The sequence below is a fragment of the Pogoniulus pusillus genome, chromosome 13 (genome assembly GCF_015220805.1).
Source record: "Pogoniulus pusillus isolate bPogPus1 chromosome 13, bPogPus1.pri, whole genome shotgun sequence".
NCBI classification, from domain to species: domain Eukaryota; kingdom Metazoa; phylum Chordata; class Aves; order Piciformes; family Lybiidae; genus Pogoniulus; species Pogoniulus pusillus.
This window is the reverse complement of record NC_087276.1, coordinates 9,019,536-9,043,093: the sequence shown is the minus strand read 5'-3', so window position 1 is coordinate 9,043,093 and position 23,558 is coordinate 9,019,536. Positions and strand designations below refer to the sequence as shown.

Sequence of the window (23,558 nt, the reverse complement as noted above, 5' to 3'; positions counted from 1 at the left end):
GCCAAGCCTCACCTGGAATATCTCCAGTGACAGAGCCTCAGCTACCTTCCTGGGCAACCTGTTCCAGTGTTCCACCAAAACCATGGTGCAGAACATGTTCCTAACATCCAGTCTAAATCTACTCCTGTCTAGTTTGAAGCCACTGCTCCTCATCCTGTCACTATAGGCATTGTAACAAGTCTCTACCCATTCTTCTTACAGGCCCCCTTCAAGTACTAAAAGGATATTAACACCCCAATTTTGTAAGCAGCCCTGCTAGACTTCAGGATTATTATTTTAAACACACAGTTCTGGTTGCCCATACTCAGCTATTTATGGCTGAGTGCTGGAGAAAGCTCAGCAGACCCTCTCCTTATGCAGATGCAAGGAGCCCAAATCCTTCAAATGCAGTGCTTCCAGATCACATGCAGGAAGCAACAGGCATAGAAGGTTCCACATGAACAGAAGGAAAAACGCTTTCACGGTAAGGCTGACAGAGCCCTGGGGCAGTCTGCCCAGAGAGGTTGGGCAGTCTGCTTCTCTGGAGATGTTCAAAACTCACCTGAATCATTCCTGTGTGATGCTCTCTAGGTGATGCTGATCTGGCAAGGGGGTTGAGCTCCATGATCTTTTGAAGCTCATTCCAATTCCCAACATTCTGCAATTCCATAACTCCCTACAAATCCTCCAAAGGACATCCTGCCTGCTCTCCTTTTCACAGACTGAACCTGCCACCTCTGCCTGGCCTGCTTTAACTAAGCCCTTTGACACAGCTGAGGCCAACTAACGACCTGATTGCTAATCTCTACTGAAATGGTAATGCGATGATGCCATTATTCATTTCAGCTGTCCTGTTGCTAAGGCTTAAAATCACCTCGGTTCACCATCAGCTGCTGTGCTCCTTGCGTTATTGTATAGCTGTGCAATGATCTTCACTCTCCTGGGGCGTGCCAAGGGCACTCATCAGTTGCAGGGTGCTCTCACATACTGTGTTTCATCTCCAGGAACATGCTCACAGAGGCCAGGGGATCACATCCAAACCAGCTGCTCTGCAGAGTCGCGTCCCTCACCCTCAGATCACAGGCACTGAAGGTACTTGCAATAGGAAAAAGCACCCAAAGCTCTGGCAGGGACACCCTAGAAATGCCTCTGATCAGAAATATCATGGGCTCTCTAATGGTCTTTTCTTTTAGTTCTGCTGTTTTAGCCGAACATGGAACTTACTCCATTAAGTGGAAAATGAAGGATACACAAGCAGAGTAACTGCCCTCAAGGCAGAAAGGAGCTTTGAGGCCATGCACCAACAATGCATTTAGCAAAGCCCTCATTGAGGACACCAATTCTTGCCTATTCCCATCAACAAAAGCAGCAGCACAAACATGCTGCAGAGGCATAAAGCCCTGGCTGAGGAACCCTAAACTGTACCAAGCACTGTAGGTAACTCATTTTGATCCAGACTTGAGCCCTGGATGCCCAAGGAATAGGGCACAACACTGATTTCCAGCTGAGACTCCATTGTGCAAGGCAGCCTGCCATGGCCTCATTTCTTGCAGTTCACAGGACACCTCTTTTTACAGCAGTACCCGAGGCTGCAGCAAGCCAGACCCTGCTTTGCTTTGGGCTGGGAACTCTAAAGGGACTCAGCAAGACTCTGGTCACACGAGTCACCTTAATCTGAACTCTCTGAACTGACGGTAATGATCTCAGAGGGGCTGCTTCTCAATGAGCTCTTGGAAAGATGAAGGACTTAGTGACCTTCCAGAGATTTGAGCCACTGGTTCCAAGGGTTCTTGCAACTCAAAAGTGCTGCTCAGCTTAGGAGGCTGCCCTCCACTTGAGGTTGCTGGTGCAGAACTGCTTTTAAATCCACTCCAGAAGTTACTGTGCTAGGTGACAGTGGTACTCTGTATAGGTCATGTGTGGCACAGACTCTGAAGGGTGACTGCCCTCCACAAAACAAGCTGCCATACAGCAGAGGGCTACGCCAGCTCAGGCAGCAAGCAGCCATTTCACATTCAGCAACCTGAAACAAGGTGGGAGGAAAGTACCTACTGTGTGGTCTCGACAGGAGGCTTGCCCATTTGTTTGCTCTCCTGCAGCAGGACACACTCTGACTCAATGCTTCTGCCTGCTCTTAGCGCAGCAAGGTTGTCAGAGGCACCAGCAGCAGGCTCCCAAAACAGTCCCTCTGGTGCCTGCTAAGGACATTGGTCTGGCAAAGGGAGAAAGCACCTCCAGCCCTGATCTGATCCACCCTTCTGCTGATTCCCTTCTGTGCCTGTGCAACGGTTTTGCTGAGGATGTGACTGCAAACCCAGGGCCTGTAACACATCTCTGGAGCATATTTCACCTAAATGCTCTTTAAACATTTGTTTATTGCAATTAAACATTTTCTCTTGGAATTTACACATTCCATTATTCTTATTTCCTCCTGTTCAGGCTGCAGCTGTCATAATGGGAGGTTGATTTATGACTCACCCAACCAGCACTCAAATCCTTAACGCACCAAAACCAGCACGCAAGTCAGAGCATAAACTGCTCCTAATTTACTTAGATTAACTCCATCTTTAAAGTGCCACCACAGACACTGCAGTTCCCCTCCCCTGAAAAGGATGGGTTCCAGAATAGTCGATCAGGCAAATACTGCAAACATATGCAAGCAGAGAAGGGCACCAAAATCCCTCCTTCAGAAGTCCTGTATTAATGAAGGCTTCTATTAGCTCGGCACAAAAATGCATCAGTGAGCTCCACGCAGATTACTATGGTGACAGGCATCAGCACAGAGCTCAGGGAGAAAGAGAAGATGAAAAGCTGAGGGTGAGAACTGGTAGGGTTGTTTTCCCAGCCAGGAGTTGCTATGTTCTCCCTGGTGTTTCGAGTTAAGCTGAAGTAAGTGGCTGTCTCCAATTAAATGCACCCCTGTCGGCATAAGTCTGATAGCTCAACTCACTACAATGATTCACTGAATCCACCCAAACTGGGAAGCAGAGGAATAGCAGCACTTGCAGCTATGCCAGGAGCTGCTGCCCTTGAATAACAGGCATGCATTTCTCCCAGCCAAACACCTTGCCCAACCCTTCCAAGCTGTGGCAATGGCAGAGAATGAGCATTTAGCAGATGCTGTGACTGCACCTGCAGTGAGTAACACATGAAGCAGCTAGAAGCCTCCTGTGCCACACGAGGATCCTGGAGGACACTCCAATGGTGCCACTCAGGTACAGAGGCAGGAAACCCTGCAGCAAAGTGCTGAGAATTTTCAGCTCCTACAGGAGTCCTTGGATGCAGAGAAGCACACTGGTTGAGGCAAGGAGGGCATTTCTCACGGAATCACACAACAGTGGGGGTTGGAAGGGACTGCAAAAGATCATCCAATCCAACCCCCCTGCCAGAGCAGGGCCACCCAGAGCAGTCCCAGAACACATCCAGGAGGGTTCTGAATGACTCCCAAGATGGAGACTCCACCACCTCTCTGGGTAGCCTGTGGCAGTGATCCACTAACATCAACATAAAGAAGTTACTCTCATGTTTAGACAGAATTTCCTATGTTCAAGCTTGTGCCCCTTACCTCTAGTTCTGTCGCTGGGCACTGCCAAAAAAGGACTGGCCTCATCCTCCTGACCCCCACCCTCTAAGTATTAATTGGGTTTGGTTGCTGCTATGGCTAAACTCAGCAAAACTGTTTGGAGCAGAAGGACATTGCCTCAAAGAAGCCTACAAGCAGGTGGCCTGGGCACTGCAGGCTGTAGCATTCCTGGTCACAGGCAAGGAGAAGGCAAATGAACTGCAGAGAGGAGAGAGGTAAGCTAGGTCAGCGGGAATTTGCAGCTGGATGCCTCCTGAGGCTGCCTGCACAGAGTCCACAGCACAGCGCCCAAGCATCAGGCCAGGCTTTGTAGCAAAGACAAGCATGCAAGCCACACCTTGCAAGGCTGCCACTAGCTCCTTCAGTCTAGATTCAGCTTAACACACAGGCACATCACCATCCTGGGAGTATGATGGGGAGATGTAAACAGGCTGGCTGACTGCTGCTAAGATCTACTGCTGAGCTCTGTGACTCTGAGGGCACCAGACAGTTGATCCCAGCTCCCTTCCCAGTGATGCAGAATGGAGGCCATGCCCAGCTCTGGTACAGTATGATTATGGGGTGTCACCCTCCAATTACAGGGAATTTATTTTGAGAAGAAAATTACTCTGAGACAATAGAACTGCACAGCACACTCCTGTATTTACACATCTCCAGTGTGAACCTCCACTCAGGGCTAATAACTAGAGAGAGACAACTGATGTTTCCAGGATGCATGACATGAAATAACAGGCTGTGCTAACAGGGACAGCCTCTGCATTTGAAGGACAAGCTTTTGAAAATGACATTTCCCTAACTCGGAGGGATGATGGGCTCAAGCTGATGACAGCACCCATCAAAGCAATCGTCTCCTGTCACTGTCAGTGAGTCACTAGAGCAGAATGGCACCTTGTAGGCAAAAAGAGCATTCAGAGAAGTGATTTCCTTTCCTATGCTGATGCCTGCAAGGAGGAATAGTAATTAGCCCTCCAGCACTGAGCACAGCTGCCTGCCTGCACCCCCTACCAAGGAGCAGACATATGCAAAGCCCTGCACTACGCCTGCTCTGCTCTTATAAAGATGAGGCCCTTCAGGGAAGTCTCATTTCTCACTTGTAGAGCAGGTGGAAAGAATGTGATTGCACAGCACTGGAGTTTATGTGGACCCTCCCATACTCAGGGAAGCAGTCTGAGAGACAGGAGTCCCATCAAGCATTGAAAATGGGCGCTGCAACAGGGGACCACTGCTACATGTCTCTCCCAGGCCACTCTTCTCTTAGGAGCTTATGGATGTCAGACATAGGGAGGTCACCCTGCAGCTCAGTGGCTCTCCAAGCTCCAGAAGCCATGTGACATCCACCTAAGGCTCAAGGACAAAGAGATCCAAAGTCTTGGATGAGTTTTTCTACAAGACAAATGCCAAACTAATGGAAATGCCAAACGAGGTGCTCACTCTGCATGCAAGCTAAGGACAAGACAGCCACCTCCAGCACTGCAGGGCCAAAAGAGCTCCCCAAAGACCACTGCAGTTGAAGACATTGGGATGACAAGTGGAAAAAGACTGATGGCCTAACTGCCACCACTTAATTTGGCACAGGATTGCTGATGACCTCTGGGTGAAACTGCCTGGATGAATATTTTGCTGAAAAAGTCAAAATAAGAGCAGCAGAGGCTATATACAAACTCAGCTTCATTATAACAGGGTGGGGGGAAAGGCTCTCTGAAAAGAGAGCAAATTTTCTTTTCAGGAAATGTTTTGTTTGGAAATTAAATGAAAAAAAATAGTTAAGAGAGCTGGAGATGAAAGCCAAAGTAGAAGGAAACATTGCAGTGGATCTGGGTGGTTGGACTAGAAGATCTCAAAGGTCCCTTCCATCCCCTATCATCCTGTGATACTCCCCAGAAAATTCTTTTATTTGACCAGAGAACTACAAAAATCAATTCTGCACACAGATCTACTCCTGGGTTTGTCTTTGCCTCCCCCAGGACACAGTTTGTGTTTCTCTGTTGATCCAGAGTGTTTTACCAGCAGGCAAAAGTTCAAAACATTCTCCTTTAAAGAGCAGTCTGAATTGACTTGGGCTCTGATGAGGAGAAAACCAAAGGCTGACAGGAAGGGAAATCATAAAGGAGAGATGTAAGGGCTGTTCCAGAATTGGAGAGGTGAACCTTCTCAAGCGAGGGAATTTGAAAAATGGGATGTTTAATGGGAAAGAAATTGTGGCTATGGCTCCCAGACTGTCATTGTTGAGCACGCTCACTGCTTTGGCTACCAAAGGTGAAGGCAGGCTCATAAGTATGGATAGCAGAGCACACAAGATATAGTATTTATTTTGAGGAACACCCTGCAATTATTCCTGACATATTGTGTAATTAGCCAAAATTACAGCATATTCACCCAGAGCAAAACACAAGATAGCATAAATATGATGTCTCAGCCTCCAATCAGAGCACATTTCATCTGAGTGCAAACAGGACTCCCCCATCAACCACCAAAGTGTGCCCCCTCACAGAAGCTTCTCGTGGGACCCATGGGCTGTGCCAGCTCTCAAGAGGGTGCCCATAAAGGGGAAACATCAGAAGTAAAATCCAGACCTTCCCCATGCCAGCAACGAGAGGTCAAGAGCTGCACAAAGATGTAGCACATGTGCACTCCTGCCCTGCACAGCTTTTGGGTTGAGGGATGATGGAGCCCAAAACTCAACCCAGCAAACGAGGCTGTGCACAAGTGAGGTGGAAAAAGCAGGCTCTGAGGATGCTGCCTGGTGATGCCACTTGCTGAGCTTTGCTGCCTTTTGCTGGCAGAAGGGAGAAACAGAAAAATATAGCTCTGCTCTCTCCCGGTGGTTGCAGCACCTCTCACATTCCAAATGAGGGTGGATGGAGAGGGGGAGGGTTTCCTACGGGGTCACACACCACTCAGATGCACCCTAAGGAGTTTTTTGATGGGCAGTCTTGTGACAGCACTTCGCCCCTTGTACAGTCAGAAAATCTGTGTTTTGGTTTGGTTTGCTGACTCCAATGTCAATTACACAAAACTCCAGCTTTTGTGCAAGGGTTTGGTCTGGATATTGGGAATTTTTTTTTTCTCCCTAGAATTTGGTCCGTGGGAGGATGCACAAAATAGACTAAAACACAGGTCTGGGGTGTGCACATCTGGTGTCAGTGCTGTGGTTGGACAAGTCGACCTTGGGGGTCCCTTCAGCCTTGCTGCTGGGAGACTACAATTTGGTGGCATTATTACACTTTTGTACTCAAGGCTTTTGAAGAGGTCCACACACAGAGTCCACAGCTCACCTTGAGGTGCTCCACACAAGCAACCAGATCACTACCAGTCCTCATGCAAGCAGAGCAAACACCATCCCTGCTGCTCACGCCTGCCACGGCGTTGTGATTTGTGCCGTTCTCAGATGCTGCATCACTCTGTTTCTCCCATCAATCCAACAGGCCTGAAATACTGAGACATCCCTCACACCAACAAGACGTACCACAGAAACAACTACATCAATCTCTTGTCCCACTCTGCAGGCCTGGAAAAGTAAATTCATTGAAGGAGAAGATGGACAGAACGTGCTATCAACAAGAACTGAGCAGAAACTGATCACTTAAGAAGCTATTGGTTTGGGAGAGCATAACTGGTCCTACCAACACCAGCTCAGGAAAGATCCCTGGATAGCAAATGGATGACAAATCAGGATAAAAATTGAGTCCCAGTGTCACTCTGTCAATGCTCAATAACACAAGACAGAAACGTCCCCCTTTGCTACAGTACTTCTCCTGTACTCCCACAGCATTTTCCAAAGGGATGAGAGGTGCTGGACTTCTGCAGTTCACAGGTAAGGAGCTTGTGAAGAGAAGAAGTAAAACTTGATTCAGTCAGGTTGTAGCCTAAGGCCTTTTTTGCCCTCTGCACCAATGCAGCTTAAGCACTGCTGTAGCAGTCTGCAAACATTTTCTGATGCAGAATGATGACATTATCACACTGTGACAAATCTCACATGTTAGCAAACACATAAAGAAAGCCTGCTGCTTGTGCCACCATGGCTTGAAACAAAACCACACTTCAAAAGCCAAAGGCTTCTGAAAATGGCCAAACCCCACCACCTGACTCAAAGCTCTTCCTTTGTTTTTCTCCCTTTTGCTTCATTAAGATACATTTTCTTCACCAATTTTCCACCTGAGGTCTCCTTTGACCTAAGGAAAACACCTGTGGTTTGAGAAAGCCATCACCTACCTCATCCATGTAAAGCTCTGTTTTAAAGAGGGAAGGCTGGATGTTAGGAGGAAGTTGTTCCCAGAGAGAGTGATTTCCCATTGGAATGGGCTGCTCAGGGAGGTGGTGGAGGCACCGTCCCTGAAGGTCTTCAAGAAAAGACTGGATGAGGCACTTAGTGCCATAGTCTGGTTGACTGGATAGGGCTGGGGGATAGGTTGGACTGGATGATCTTGGAGGTCTCTTCCAACCTGGTTGATTCTATGATTCTAAGGTGTTTCATGGTTTGTGTCTCACTACAAACACCTCATTACCCATATTGGGCAGCCATGAGGACTCCAGCAAGCCAGGTAGGTTCAGCAGCCACTCTGATGCCATCTCAAGAGAGACGGTTTACAGCCAGCTTAGGATGATGCTGATGGAGTAAAACCACAAAATCTGCCTCTCCAACAGGTCTTGGAACACAGCTGCAGCTCCCCCAGCTGCCCAGGACATGGTCACTGCCTGAGGGCTCAGGAACTGTTAAACTTCTGATAGCTTCTAACCGTGCAAGAGCTACTACCAGGCTCTAGCTCTAAAACCTAAAATGGATTTAATGGCAAGTAGACCTGTGGGTTTTTTGAGGAACAGAAAGAAAAATGGAGGAAATGCTTGAAGAAGTGGAGAAGGTAGGAGTGGAATGGAAGAAAATGAAATAAAAGCCAAAAGGAATGTTTATGAATGCTTAAATAATGGTGTTATGTATTAGCCAGCAGGCAGACCCCATACTGAAGAACACAAAACCAAGCTGTAAAAAGCCAGTAGAGATCTGATGGTCAAACCCCATGCTATTCCAGTCCATTCAGCCACCAGCACAGAAAATTCCCCTGTGAGAGTGATGTTGGTCGCCAGAGGATTCACTCCTGAATGGCTGCAGATCAGCCAGCAACTCAGACCTAGACTTGGCTACCAGAGCTGTGCCAGGGAAAGGACTAGCTCAGGAGTGGGTGGACAGTCCATGCTCCTCATCTCCTAGTGTGTGATCCCTGCATCTCTGGCAGCCCAGTGGCTTCCAAGTCCCTGAGGAGCAACCTTCAACAACCACTGTGTGCTTCCCAACCATGAGCAGGTCCCTGGAAGCCAAACCCACTCTGTTGCTGTTGCTGATTTCTACTGCTTTTCCATTTTCTGGGAGAGGTGGACTGGCTTTTTTGCAGACTGGTTTCACTTGCAGGAGTCCCATACTGCTTGACCTTTTGCAAACTGTTTTGCTTTGGGGAATGAAGGAAAAGCATTTATTTGGCAGTCCAGGCAATAGAGGTGGCAACTGCTAAGCAAAGAAATTATCTGTGCAACCAGCAAGGGGAGGAGACTTCTAACTCCAGCGGTTTAGACAAGTATGAATTAGGTGAGCATGGTCTATTAATCCCAAGACCTGGCTTTTTGCTTCCTTCATTTCGATAGACAATGCTTAAATGTTTCAAGAAAGGATCATTTTGGGTTTTTCATCTTTATCATAGCCCAAATCAGCTTACAGGTAGGAAAGGCGAACAAGTAACAGAATTATATTGCCTCTCTGTGGATGTTTTGCCACTTCACAGCATGTAGCTATCCACTGGATCCACACATCCCCTTAACAAAGCATGCTGCTGGAGGGAAGGCGAGACAGGAGTGCCACAGGGACAGAGGTCTGCACAGTGCACTCTATGGATGCTGCTGTGGGATGGGGAAAAGCTCTATGCTCTCCATCACCACAGCAGCTGTATCTAGCCCTGGATCTTCATTCTCAAAGCCAGCCCCTGCCATTGGAGGCAAACAGCTATTTCACATCTAACACTGAAGCAAATCACTCCAAACAAGAACTCTCGCATTGAAAGGCCTCACAAAGAAATATGAGGAGCACAGGCAGTCAACAGTACCACTGCTCCCCTCCTTTCTCCACTGCTGCCCACCTTCGGGACAGACAAGTACCACAAGGTCCCCAGCTGAGGGTTTCTCTTTGGGAATGTGACAGTGCCAAGAACCCCCAAAATAGAGTTCCTCCTTGTGCTCAGAAATGCTGAAGGGGAAGGGGACACTGATGCAAACCAGGTTCTGAAGGAGACGTATCTCCCACACACAACTCCAGGCACAACAGATGCACATGCTGCTGAGACAGGAACTCCTGTTGCTACCTCCCCACTTGCCCTGACCCAAGCCAGGGTCTGCACGTCTGCAAACTTAGAGCTCTGCCAGGAGCAGCATAATCCCATAAGGCATCACCTTAGCAGGACCCCAGCCACAATGGTGCAGTCATCTCCTCACGATTAACAGAGGAAAGAGACAAACCCAAAGCCACAGAGCAGCAGATGCAGGAACAGAGTTGTGAAGCCACACTCTGTGGTGATGCTGTTCCCAGAATTAACTCCTATCTGGCAGCTCAGCCCAGTCCATAGCGAAAGGGCAGAGAGCAGCCCAGAGCCAGCCTTCCCCATCACACCAGCAACCAACCAGCAGGTTGGTTCTCCCTGAGGAGAAGAGCAGCTCGGGGCTCAGGCCACTACCCTGCTTACAAACTCATGGCTTTGCCCCTCTCATCTTTAGCCAGGACATCCTGGAACGAGCACAGGACAGCAGAGGTGTCTGACAGGTGTGCTAATTTTACCAGCAGTTGCTTAACCTCCATGAGGATTTCAGGGAGCCCCAGCTCATCCCGTGGAACACGAACATATATATTTGTGCTGCAGTGTGGGGGCTGGAAAAGCCAGAGTGGTCTGCCTGAAGAGTGAATACCAGAGTCGTGTTCCACAGCTCTCTAGAAAGCTGCCTTCTGCTTTACCATTTTAAAAATGTGTCGTAGTTGCTATTCTCAGAGCCAGCACTGCCAGCAAGCTGTAGCCCTACAGCCCTGCTACCACGCTGCAAACACTCCCTGTCCACACAGGCTCCCCACAAAGCACTCTGTAAAAAGCATTTATTCCAAGGATCCCTCTTAGTGGCATTTACTTGGTGAGGGGCTTGTGTCTGTGGCTCTTTGAACAGAGAGGCTGGAAAGGCTGAATTATTTCAGGACTCTGCTCCAGGTCAGAACATGGTGAAGGTGAACCAAGATGCAGTAGTTTGCTTTACGAAGGATTTTGAGTTAGCTAGGGAAGAGAGACAAACTAGCTACTAAACAGAGCACAAAGGTACCAATCCCTGATAGACTGCAGTGTGTGCAGTTTGGGCACTGAGTAGATCACTTTGGTACAGGTCACTTCACAAGAGACTTCCAAGGCACACCAACAAGGCAGTCAGGAGGATGCTGTTGTGACAGCACACAGAACATATAGAATTATAGAATCAGCCAGGGTTGGAAGGGACCACAAGGATCATCTAGTTCCAAACCCCCTGCTATGGGCAGGGACACCCTACCCTAGAGCAGGCTGCCCACAGCCTCATCCAGACTGGCCTTAAACACCTCCAGCCATGGGGCCTCAAACACCTCCCTGGGCAACCCATTCCAGGCTCTCACCACTCTCACACTGAACAACTTCCTCCTCGCATCCAGCCATGCAGCACTGTGTGTGTACTGAAAGGTTAGCTCTTTGGAGCTGCTTTCCCTGACTCTCAGCCACATTCTACCAAGCCACAGAGCTTCTGAATATGAAAAGGATGTTAATCTCTTACATGTTTTGCTTGTTAAAATCCTTGCTTTGATTTCAATAATAAGAAATCACAGCTTCAGCTGTGCAGGAGTAGGAAAACCCCAGAAATACTGTGCCCATGACTGTTCAGAGGGATAGAACAAATGGAATGAATGCCAAGGGAATGGAATCAATGCCCACCTGGCTATCTGGCAGTTCATGGTATGCCCATATGGGGATGGGAAGGAAAGAAAAGAGGGTGAGTCCAAGTGAGTCTGCACTTGTTGCTCAACATAGTGAGCCTCATAATCATGTTTGCCTCCAACAGCAGTGAGATTCTTACAGTCACAGAATCAGCCTCTTCAGCTCCCATGACAGCTCTGCTCTCCACACTGCCCCAGTCAAGCTGCTGCATTTTTTTGGTAATTGATACCTTCTCTGTTAAAATATGCAGTATTTGGTCTACTGAATTTATTCTAAAGTCGTGCTGAATTCAGCAAGAGAAAGAAAATCTTGTCTTCATTTTGGGACTTTTGGAAGTCAAACGTTTGGGTTTTTATTTCAAAGTAACATTTCATTTAGAAGTATAGCTGAGAGTTAAAGAAAAATAGACATATAAAAATCCAGCAAACGAAATCACACCTTTCATACTTCCCACACACACCCCACACCGAGTTATACCAGTCAATGCTAAACTGATTTATATGGATCTTTTATTTTATGGGGAGGGAAAAGAATCACTCATGAACCTCCTTTCATCCTGACTTTTCCATTTGGCTGGTGAAGGAAGAATCAATCATTTGTACTGCTCTAATGGTGAACCTTGTCTGACAGCTAACAATTTTCACTGCTCCCACAAGCACAGCTACCCCTGCGGCCATAAGAAGAGAAGATGTCCATCCCTCTAGGAGCTTGCATGACTTCCACAGGTTTTTGGGTTTTGGCATCAACCACATCCCATCCAGAACTAGTACCAAGCAGCTTACTGATTGACATGCTGACCCAGAGAGATGTCCTGTGAAGCAGGTGGGCAGCTGAGTTTTCCAAGCTCTGGAGTAAGACAGGAGGATGCAATTCTTTGCCAGATTCTACAGCCAGCTAGGTCAGGGTTGCTATCTGACCCTCACCACCACCACACTCTCTATCCCATAACCGAGCACAGACACATACCCTGACAGTCACCACATCTGCAAGTCACAAACGTGTGCGCTACCACCCCCGGGGATCAATTCAATGCAGTGAAACCCATCTGCCGAGCTGTCATGAGCAGCAGGGAGACTTCTCTCCCCTCCTGATTATTTTGGCACTCATTAGCACTGGCTGGTGCAGGAGATTACAGCACGCCAGCAGATCTCTCTGATGACAGACTGCCCCACACAGGGAGGACACACATTGACAAGGCTATGCCTCTTCTCCTTGACATTATCTCAGCTGCTTGGCACACGTGCTCTCATCTCAGCTAAGACCTCTTGATGACCAGGCAATGCCAGGATTTCCAGCTCTTTCCACTCCCTTCAGCTACTGCTTAGAGATGGGGCACAGCACCAAACTCTACAGAGAAGCAGACAGAAGAACGAGATGGAGCTGCCTTGGCTGGGCATATGCCCAGACACACATGCCCAGGAAAAGCGCTGAGATCCAGCCTGAATCCTACTGCAGGCTGCAGCTACGCACTGACTCAATGCAGTCAGCATCAGGATGCTGTAGCAACAGAGGGGCCAAATTCCACAGGTTAGGCAGATATTACATCTGAACCGCTCCGTAAAAGCAAGCAAGGACAGCAACAAATTTAACAGGGAAGTACAAAAGTGGTTTTTACCATGAGCTTCAATCATCATCTTTCCCCTGCAAGAAATCAGAAAGGCCTTCAGGATTTAACTTGAGGAATTTAACAGCTTGCAGAGATGACAGACTTCTCAAAACATTTTAAATGAATCCCTGAATGAACAAAGTCCTTCTGTGTCCTTCAACTGAAGTTGCTCTTACATTTTACTTATACTGCTGAAAAGATGTCTACATATGTACAGTTTAAATTCCAAATCTCCATTTATTACTCAAAATGAGAAATACTGCCAAGGGAAAAATAGATTTTAAGTTACTGCTTTTTTTATTCCTACAGGCAAGCCATTTCCTTGATTTTGGAAGAAGCATTTAGAGCTTCTTAAGGCAAAGCATCCTTTCCCTGGAGGAGCACAAAATATATATCACACAGGGGGGAAAAAGGTAAAGAAAAAACCCACTGATTTTTTTTTTCTTTATCCTAGAGTAAAAAGAAAAACTGTTTGAGTCTGAGCTTCTCATTCCGAGCTGGAAGTCCATCTAACAGAAGCAACACCTGAAAGGATAAGGATGCTGCTGCACAGGGCCTGGCACAACCTGACTCAAAGCTGCCTGAATTCAAACACGGTTTCTCCCAGTAACACCACCTTTTCAGCGGGCTTCACTCAATTTCCACTGCCCCCAGATACTGTGCCTGATGCTCCATCCTGTTTTCCTTTGTGCAAAGCTCCCTATCTCCTCAGCTTTGCTGTTCAGTGGCCACAGCTTGATGGAAGGCCACCTCCACCCCAGCTCTCCAGGTGAGCTGTGCCTGTGATGATAGATGGTCAGTGAAGCAATGGCCAAAGCGTTCATAAACAAGCTGGAACTGCCAGCCCAGGGTTTCCAGCCTGTTACAAAACAGGTGAAGAAGAGACATGCCTGGATGCTTTAATTCAGCCACAAAGGAGACCAAACTACCTGGTTCAACTATTGGCAGGGAAATCATGTAAAGAGAGCTGCTTTGTCTAGTCTGCTGTACTCAACTTTTGGATCTGTTATTTTCTCGTGAACCTGCACCATGCTATATGGGCAATTTCTTTTGAATCCTCTATCAAATTACTGTGGTCAAAGCAAAATATGTAGTTTAATCCTTTTCTAGCTGTTCCTTATACATAGAACTGCACAGGTGCTGTTCAACACACCAATTTTGCTTGGCACCTACACAATTGAAGCCAATGAGCTGTATAAATTCACATTAATGGAACTAAGCCCATGTGTTCAAATTTTCAGCTTAGTCTACAGCACTTAGCATCCTCATTTGACCTACCTTAAACTGGTAAGTCATCTCACAGTCAAACACAGGCAAGAGAGAACACGAGGGGTGTACGTGAGAGAGCTGCTTTTGCCCACCGAAAAGGCAGAGAAAGCAAGCACTCACTTCACAGCATGGTGCTTACTGCAACCAACAAAGGAGATGCTTCTGCAGCCTGTTTTCCTTAGGAGCTGACAACTCTGATTATACAAGACGTCCCCGAGTGGATCTCATTCCCCATAGCTTACCCAAACCTGCAACTACTCATGCCCATCACTGAGTGAGCCTGAACTGGATGGGAATTCTCCCTTCTCGTGCAAGAGCAGGGCTGTTGCACCCTTGCTTCACGCAGGCTGTGAAGTGGAGCACAACGTACCAACCAGTGCAAAGTAACTCTGCTTACACTTATCTTTCCAAAATATTTTAGTTACAGCACTGTTTTGAGGCACACACTAAAAACATTTCATTGACATAAGCTCAGGTGGTTACTTCTACAAAAGGAAAGAGCAAAGGAAACATGAACCACCACTGGAGCTGTATTTCTGTGAGGGTGCAGCTTGCACCATTGCTGCATTGTAAGCTTCACTGGCAGCAAGGGGCCCAAAGCACACCATGCTGGAATAAGCAGTAGGAATTAGGTCTCTGTGTCAGGTAACTGCTCTGTGCCTTGGTCTCGCCTTCTGTAAAATGGAAAGACTTCTCTCCGTGTGGCAGAGCTTTCTGAGTGCCACAGATGAAAACCATTCTGTAAGTGTTAAGTATTTTGAGAGTTACTCCCCAAGTGTAGAAAATTAAAGATCGTTCTCCTAGCACCATACCATTTCCAGGTGGGATTGTAGCCCTTTTGTTTCTCACCTTCTCTTCATCCACTTCCAAACTACTGAGACGGCATACCACTAAGCACACATCATCACCAGGGTTGTGGGTTACCACCCAGTGTATGCACAGTTCTTTAAAGCAGTTGCAATTCATTTGCATGCCATTTTCTGTGCAGAAGAACAACTCTCCAATGCACGTGTTATTTGGGCACAATGCACGCCCTGAATAAGCAACCCAAGTAACAGCAAACCCAGTGCCATGCCACCTTCTGAAGCTGCACTCCTGCATCCAAGAATAGGATGCACCAGTGAAATAAATCTCTATTTCAAAGAAGAATATAGGGAAGTGAAGCAGACAGAGTCCATAGCCTAGGAGAGAACACTCAATTTCTTTCACAGCAACTTAAGACTCTACTTCCTTACTTGTGTACAGTGAATACAGCACTGGTTATGAGTGCTTGACTGACAGCTCCAAAAATTGAACAGCTCTGCTTTTACAGCACTGAGTAGCACTGACCCTTCCTCTGAGTCAGTAAAAAAGCCTTCCTTTAAATCACTCTGGGCTGTTATCAAACACTTTCCTCAGCATGAAAGTCCATCGATTCTTCACAGGATTTTAGTAAGTCCAAAGGAAGCAGACTTGGACCTGTGCACCTGAGAGCGCTGTGTCCAGAGAAACAAAAAGTTCCCTTACCACACCCCGCTGTGAAAGTCAAACTTTAACGAGACAAAGCATCCTGACATCTAGGTAACAGCCTAGACTTCTCAGCCCTCTTAGTCCTTGAGGGACCTCATTTCATAGCAGTTGGAGATGGGGAAGAACAAGGAATGGGAAAATATTTCACCAGTCAGATTCTCAGGTTCCACCCTTGATCCTATAAAGAGAGGTTCCTAAGACAATGACCACACTTTCTTGGCAACAGCCACTTTTGGTCTGAGCTCACAGAGTAATTAATATATAGGATGGCCCAGCTACCACTCATTGTAACTGGAGAGTCAAAAAAAAATAAAGGAGGCAACTTTTTTCCCTTTGAATATTTCCAGTCATGATGTATTTCAGATATTTTGCATCCCCTTTTGGTATCTGCTCCAAAACAGACTGTTCAAAGAGTGTGATTTTCAGGGCCTAACCCATTAACTGCAAGTTAAAGCATTTTACTAGCTAAATATAGTCTTGCCTCAAAAGGATTGGGGTGCTGACAGCAATCCAGAGTAATTATTCTCTCCTCTTGTTGACAACAGTAAGTGGCCTTCTATGGAGAGAGGCATTTTCCCTATTTTGCTCCTCAGATGAGTGCAGGTCATGTACCTCAATCTGCAGACCAGCAGAAGAGCCCTTAGCTAGCTCTGACGTCTTGCTGTAAAGAGCCATGACTGACAGACTTCAGACGTGCAGAAGGGGCTTCACGAAGAGATGAAGCAACAAGCAAAATACAAACGTATATATGGAAAACACAGGAGGATTACACAGGTCGGTGGCACATCCCGAAGCACTGAGCAAACCAGTATCACTTTTTTAAGCACAATACTAAGAGACAGCTGAGAAAAGTACATGCCGTGGCAGCTGCTCAAGCCAATTCACTCTTACCTTAGTGGTGATTTATAGCAGTGAAAAAGTAAAGGAAGAAGTAAACAACTAACTGCACTGAGAAATCCCAGAGGACCTACCCTTGCTGGGTACTTGCTTCTCACACCTACCAAGGACAGCTGAGAACACAGAGCACTGCTCAGAACTGAAACTGTGGCTGGTGGGATTTCATCGTGGCCACATGAGCAACACTAGGATGAAGTTTTCCACAAGGGACCAAGACCATGCACGTGCATACATAAAGAGGGAAGAAAGAAAAGACAACCACAAAAAGCATTTCTTGGTCCCTGAAAGCTCCCAACTAGGTGCCGTGGTCCTGTGACTGCCATCTGGAAAGCTTTATAAGGTAATGAAATCCCCTATGCAACTCTGTTTGTGAAGTAGCACTTGATGGATCTAGTTATCAAATGGCCACAATTCTGACTGATCCACAGTTTATCGATTTCCCTGTCACGATGCAGAAAATAAGAGGAAACTGAAGACAGTAACTACAGGGAGGTGGAAAAACACCATCACGGGTTAAGGCAGCACCGCTGAAGACGTTGGGTCGCTCCTGTCGGAAGACCCGGGTTGCTCACGCCTCGGGCAGAGGTGGAGGGATGCCGGCTGCAGGTTTGTGCCCACCCATCCCACTAAGCCCCGGACCGAGGCGAGAAAGTTAAGCGCGAAGCAAGTCCGTCCTTAAGAGGTACCTGTCAGGGACAGGAAAGCCTTGGGGCCGGACTGCCCCACCCTGGAGCAGACATGCCGTCGGGCCAGGGGCCGCCCCATCACACAGAGCGAGTTATCAGGGCTCCAGCCCGCCATACTCACCCGGTCTCCTCCTCACCGGCCTTTTCCTGCCGCTGCAGAAGCGCACTTTGCTGAAGACCCCCAGGACGTGCCTCTCGCACAGGGAGCGCCCGTCCTTGCTGGGGCTGGAGCGGCGCTTGGAGGCCGACACTCGGTCGCTGTTGGACTCCCTCGCCTGCCGCTTCTGCCGGATCAACGAGCTGGCGATAGCCGCTGCCATCGCCGCTCATGGGCCCCCCGCGCCAGTCCGCGCCGCTCCGGGGGGCGCCTCCCGGGCGCGCTGGGGCCGAGCTGCCGCCGCGCCCCGCGGGGCCGGGGACTCCCCGCTTAACGCGCTGCAGCCCCGAGTCCCGGCGCCAGGGAGGGTTCAGCCGGCCAGGCGGAGCAGGACGCCCGGGTTAACAACCATGGCTGGCCGCCGGACCCCACCGCCCATGGGTCTGTCCCCGGGGAGCGAAAATCCCGCTGCGGGCTGCTGTCGACCAAACCCCACGCCGGGCCGGGCTGGCAGCTCCCCTGCGCCTTGTAAATCCGGGAGGCTGCTGCCCCGCTTGTAAAGGTCCGTCGAACGGCAGCTGTGTCCAAAGAAGGGAGGAGGGTGTGCGCGGAGGATCCGCGGGTCCCTGCGGCGCGGTGCCGCTCTCCCCTCCGCCCGGGCGCAGGCGCTTCCTCCCGCCGGCCGCTCTCCGGCAAGGGGCTGTGGGATGAGTCAGAGCCCCCCCGGCCCACTGCCAGCCCCGGCCCCAGCGCGGTAGCTCCGACGCGCGGCGCGGCAGTGTGCGCACATGGACGCGGCTCCGCTCCGCTCCCGCGGCCGGGTTCAGGGCGAGCCCCGCTGCATTTCTGGTCGCACTCCTGCTCTTCCTCTTTCCCCCCCCTCCCCACTCCGCTTGCAGAAAAGGCGGGAGGAGAAGGGAAAAGCAGCCACAATAAAAAGCACGGGGCCAGCAAACAGATAGAAAAGAGAGGATAAAATTAAATTAAAGAAAGAAAAAAAAAGGGGGGGGGGAGGGGGAAGGGGGGAAAGGAGGCGCCCGGGCCGGGGGAGCGGGCTCACATCGCCGCAGCTCGGCGCCTCGGGCTCACAGCGCCATGGCTGGCGTAACTCCCCCAGCCCTGCTCGCCGCCTCTGCCCCGGCAGCGGCTCTCCCCGACAGCAGCAACCCACATCGTCCGGCCCGGCGGGAGGCCACGGAGCTCTCAGCACCGCGGCGGCCCCGGGCCCGGCTGCCGCGGCGGGGACGGCGGCGGGAGGAGCGATGCGAGGAGGAGGAGGGCGGGGGGTGCGGCTGCCGCTGCTCTGCTGCTGCTCCTCCGTGCGGAGCTCAGGACGCTCCGCGGTACCGCCCGCCGGCGGCGGGGCGAGGAGGAGCCGAGCCGCGCCCGCCGCCCGCCCGCATCCTCCGGCCTGGCCCAGGAGCCAGGAGCGGGTGGGGCCGAGGCAAGGATGGGGGAGGCGAGGTGAAGGAGGGGCCAGGGAAGCCCCCCCGGACGCCCACGTCGCGCAGGGCAGCTGCCGAAGCTGCGGGAAGCCCCGCAGCCCTATAGCGGCCGGTCAGGAGCTGGGCTCCGGGGAAATTGCAGCTGCTCCCGCTCGTCCTCCTCTACGCAATCCTACGTGATCGAGGTTTGGATGAGAATAATCACGCAGGCAGAGCGAGGCAACTGCAGCTCAGCGGTGGCTGTGCCCCTCCGGCCGGGCAGACCCCCGGACCGGCTCACCGCCCCCGCGGGGGCCGGGTTTCCCCGGAGCTGCCGCCCCGCCCGGCGAGTCGCCTTCCAGGGAGCCTCCTGCGACTTGTGCAGCCACCCCGGCCACAGCAGCCAGACATCTCCATGGCTGTCCCTGCTTCTGTGCGCAAAGCACGGCCAGAGCGACAGACCCCGGTACCCCAAGGGCTGCGTTGCCGGGGTGGGCGGCGTGTCAGTGCCCGGTCTAGGGGAGCGGGTGAGCTTATTACAATGTGAGCACTACACGGCTTGGGACCTTCGAGTAGTCCCAAAGCAGGCCACCAGTTTATCAGCAGCTACTGAACTGGGCGAGCTCTGTCGGATTTCAAGCCACAAAACCACACCCAGCAAAATTTACGGTGCAGAAATAAACCTCCGGTTATCCAGTGAAGTAGCTGCAGTTGCTGCCACAAGAATGGTGCTCTCCAGATCTCAAGTTCGAGTAACAGAGAGCTTAAAGAGTGTGTGTGCAGGAAAGGCTGAACAAGATACACAGTAGTCAGGGTAGAGGGAGAGACGGTAAGAGCGGACCCGACCTGCCACACTTTGGTGAGTACCAGGTGCCCGCCTGACTAACCCAGTCCTGCAGGGGCTTAGGCTTAAAGCATGTACACTGCTGAAGAAGGCCCTTTAAACCAGTTGGTGACACGCTCTGGGAACTGCCAACTTGAACTTCAACTCGACACTGGTTTTGGGTATTAGCAGGAAAAGGCAACTGAAACAACCACTCACCACGTCCATAAAGATTAACTAAACTCTCACATTACTTCCCGATTTTCACTCTTAATCCCTATGCGTGCCAAAATGAGGTGGAATCAGGTTCCCCAGGAGAGAACAGGGTAGGAAGATAGTCAAAACCATTTGGGAGCAATAAGTGTTTGGCTGTTGATCTTTTTTTAACTGCTGCCAACCTTTTGGAGCGGATTTAACTGTCCCAATCAATAAAGATTTTTCTCTCCTTTCCTGTAACTAAAATGCTTCATATTTTAATTTTCTTTGCTGGATTATTTCACTCGACATCAAAGAACGTTGCAGTACAAGGTACAGGCATGGCCTAAAGAAAGCTGTTTGCAATCAGAGAATCACTGTCTGAACTGCCAGCGAATTATCCAAAGCTTCATCTTCAAAGGATGTGAACAAATCTGATATCTTCCCAAGAAAGAGGTTTTTCATCTATATATAAAGATACTTATTTGCCTGTAGCTTTCAAATCTCTGGTGAGAGAATGCTGGTTTATCTCCCCACCACATTAGATAAGTTTCAGTTATTTTGACATCAGATTAATTTGGGGGGTTTGGGTTGTTTGTTTTTTTTTTGGTGCAGCTGTAAACTAGGAGCAGTAGCTCTGCACTTCAAAATGGTCGTAATCAGTGATAAAGCTGGTCACAGTATTTTTGTTTTCTGGTGGATCTGCTGTAATTCCAAGAAGAAATGCTTCTCCCAAGTCTGTCTTACTTCTGCAGTGATAGAATTAAAGCAGAGCTTATAAAAACAAATATAATGTTGCGTTTACTACCACACAGGTCTGTCTTTAGAGATGGCCCAGAAGTCCACAAGGTTTGGGCCTGAATGCAGGCACAGAACTCCTGGTACTGGCATGCACACCTGCTCTGCACCACTCTGGATCATGCCCACAAAACTTCCTGAAGAGCCTCTGCTTTTACAAACATCAAGCAAGTCCAGAGCTGTCCTGAGCTGAAGCACTGGATGCCAACCTCATCATGCTCCTGCCCTGCCATTCTTGCAGGTAAAACACTGCTTTTGGTGGGCTGCCAAGTGAAACAGAAAAGCCTCCAAGTGCTTTGGTCTCTATCAATGGAAGTTCTCTCCTTCAACTTCCACTTAAACAGGGCTCAAAACATCTCTCATTTTCATCTGTATCAGCTGCTCCTCTTTTGAGGGTGTTAGAGCCTATGCTGTCCATACCATCTAGCCCCTGCTGAAACCAGGGGCTACATTCCTCACTGCCACCAATGGAAGCTGAATTGTTTGACCAAACTGGACCACTATGGCATTTTCTTTATAGCACACCATCTTTTCTTATACATTTAGCCATCATAATAGAAGAGAATAGTATAGAATAAGAGAAGAGAATAGTATAGAATAATATCTAATTATATATTATACTGATACAATGTTTATTTAATATTGATAGATAATTATAGCATATCTTTTCTATATCATTATTAAAGGACTTTTTCTCCTCTGACTCTTCTTCCCTGGGCTCCCTCCTTGCTTCCAATCCCAGTTAGAAAGCTGCAGAGTGTGCACTCTGAAGAGGGAAGTTGAGAATAGCACTGATTCATAAAATGAACAAGCAAGACAGCGTGCTCTGATCACACTGGAGGAATATGCCAACACTCCTCCTGCAGTGTGTGGAGAAAGGCCCCATCCTGCACACAGGAGCTGGCAGAGGGTCAGACTACCCATGGCTGCTGGAGGATCAGACTTGTAATGCTTACTAAATATCCCCACCTCACCCTAGTTCACACAGTAGCCCATGCATTGGGCACTCACTGTGGAAGGAGGTCACTATAAACATTTCAAGACACTCTAATTTCTGAGGTTTTGTTCACTTGGTAAATTAATTCCTCTATCCTCAGTGCAGAGGTTTAAAATGAAGGTCTGGCTGAATTTCAAGGCTTAGGTGGCTTGGACAGAGAAGAGATCTAGAATTGCATTCCTTTACCTTCCTAAACAGAGCGATCTATCTAGGTCATAAACGGAGGTTATTGGCATTTTTCCTTAGTGAGGTGAAATAATTCCCACAGGGCTGCTAGCAGAATATCCTGTTTAGTTTTCATAGAGACTTCAAAAGCCACGGGCTGTGTTCTGTAGATTCAGTCATTAGGAGCATCTCCTGCTTTACTAATTCTGTACACACAGAGCTAACTCCAGAGAGAAGCACATGCAGGTTTCCTGCCGTTTTAGCTGCAAAGCTACTGAAAATCCACGCATGCAAGTTAAGGAAGAGATTTAGATCTAATCCCACGTTAAAATGTACATGCTTATTGCTGGAGTTGAATGGGGAAAGGAAGCCACCCATCTCTAGCCAATAATTATGAATGGCCTAATTCACCATTTCACAGCAGCATAGCAACGAATCTCTTCCAATAGGAAGGCACTGTTGAGTTGGAAAGTCTGCACGCAGACACCTCTTAAGAATTGCACCCAATTTCCAGGCTGTGTACATTACATCTAAAATGTGCACTGCCAGGGCTGCTTATTAAGCAGAATTAAGCCCATATCCTTGTTTTATTAACTTTATTCCTTACAAGGTAGACCCTCGTTGTATGTCTGGCTTAATTAAAATTCATGCAGCTTTGGCATTCCCCAGTCCCTCTGCGTGGGTGGACTTCTTAAAGAAGAAAAAGAATCAACAAAGCCAAACACATGCCTGGGTAACCTGATAAAGAAAAGACAAGACCTTGCAGTATTTTGCTTGGTTTCTGTGCAGGGCAGTTCTGTTTACAGTGCATGGTTTTTATATCTATGTTTGGAAGACTAATAAGAATTCACATGGCCACTTAAAAATCTGCTGTTCAGGGAGAGAGATATGGCCCTAAAGCAGCAGCGGGTACAGAACTGGCTGCCTTTCTGGGCTGTTCTTGCACAGCTGAGCTCTGAGCTGACTAGGTCTTTTAATAAACACATAAGAGCCTGCATCATCTGATTGCTGTATTAAAATAATTTACTTAATGGGCACCACCACCACCCCACCCCCCCCACCCCCTCCTTTTTTTTTTTGGCTTCAAAGATTCAATTAAAACAGAATTTGCAACTCATCATGAGGAGTATTCATTAGCCTGCCCAGTGCCTTTAGAAACAGCTCTAGCCTGGGGAGAAGTTGGGCTTCTCTGTGTCTTAGAGCAAGTGGCAGACATGCAGTTGCACAGACTGCAGAGTGAAACTACTGCTGCAAAAAATGGGCCACAGGCAGCACCAACACAACACCACCAGCTGGAGCCCAGAAAAAGGAATTATTTTACTTAGATTGTATGTCTCCTCTCTCTCTTCTTTCTTTTCCTTCCTTCCTTCCTTCCTTCCTTCCTTCCTTCCTTCCTTCCTTCCTTCCTTCCTTCCTTCCTTCCTTCCTTCCTTCCTTCCTTCCTTCCTTCCTTCCTTCCTTCCTTCCTTCCTTCCTTCCTTCCTTCCTTCCTTCCTTCCTTCCTCTCTTATTCCAATTTTCCTTTTTAAAGAGAGGATTTTTATTTAACAG

General features: G+C 48.7%; 1 protein-coding gene across 3 annotated transcripts in view; it reads right to left on the bottom strand.

Moving 5' to 3' along the window:
* Positions 1-23,558, bottom strand: part of FGF12 (fibroblast growth factor 12) — a 288,433-nt gene that overhangs the window by 114,443 nt on the left and 150,432 nt on the right. Inside the window, exon 1 of one of the 3 annotated variants that reach the window (XM_064152919.1) lies at positions 17,630-18,632. The exons of 1 other annotated variant lie outside the window; for it this stretch is intronic. In XM_064152919.1, the coding sequence (XP_064008989.1) occupies positions 17,630-17,828 (199 nt within the window). In that variant the 5' untranslated portion in view covers positions 17,829-18,632. Of the gene's footprint in view, positions 1-541; positions 684-17,629; positions 18,633-23,558 lie in introns of those variants that run through there. One more of the 3 variants, XM_064152921.1, reaches the window with a different exon arrangement.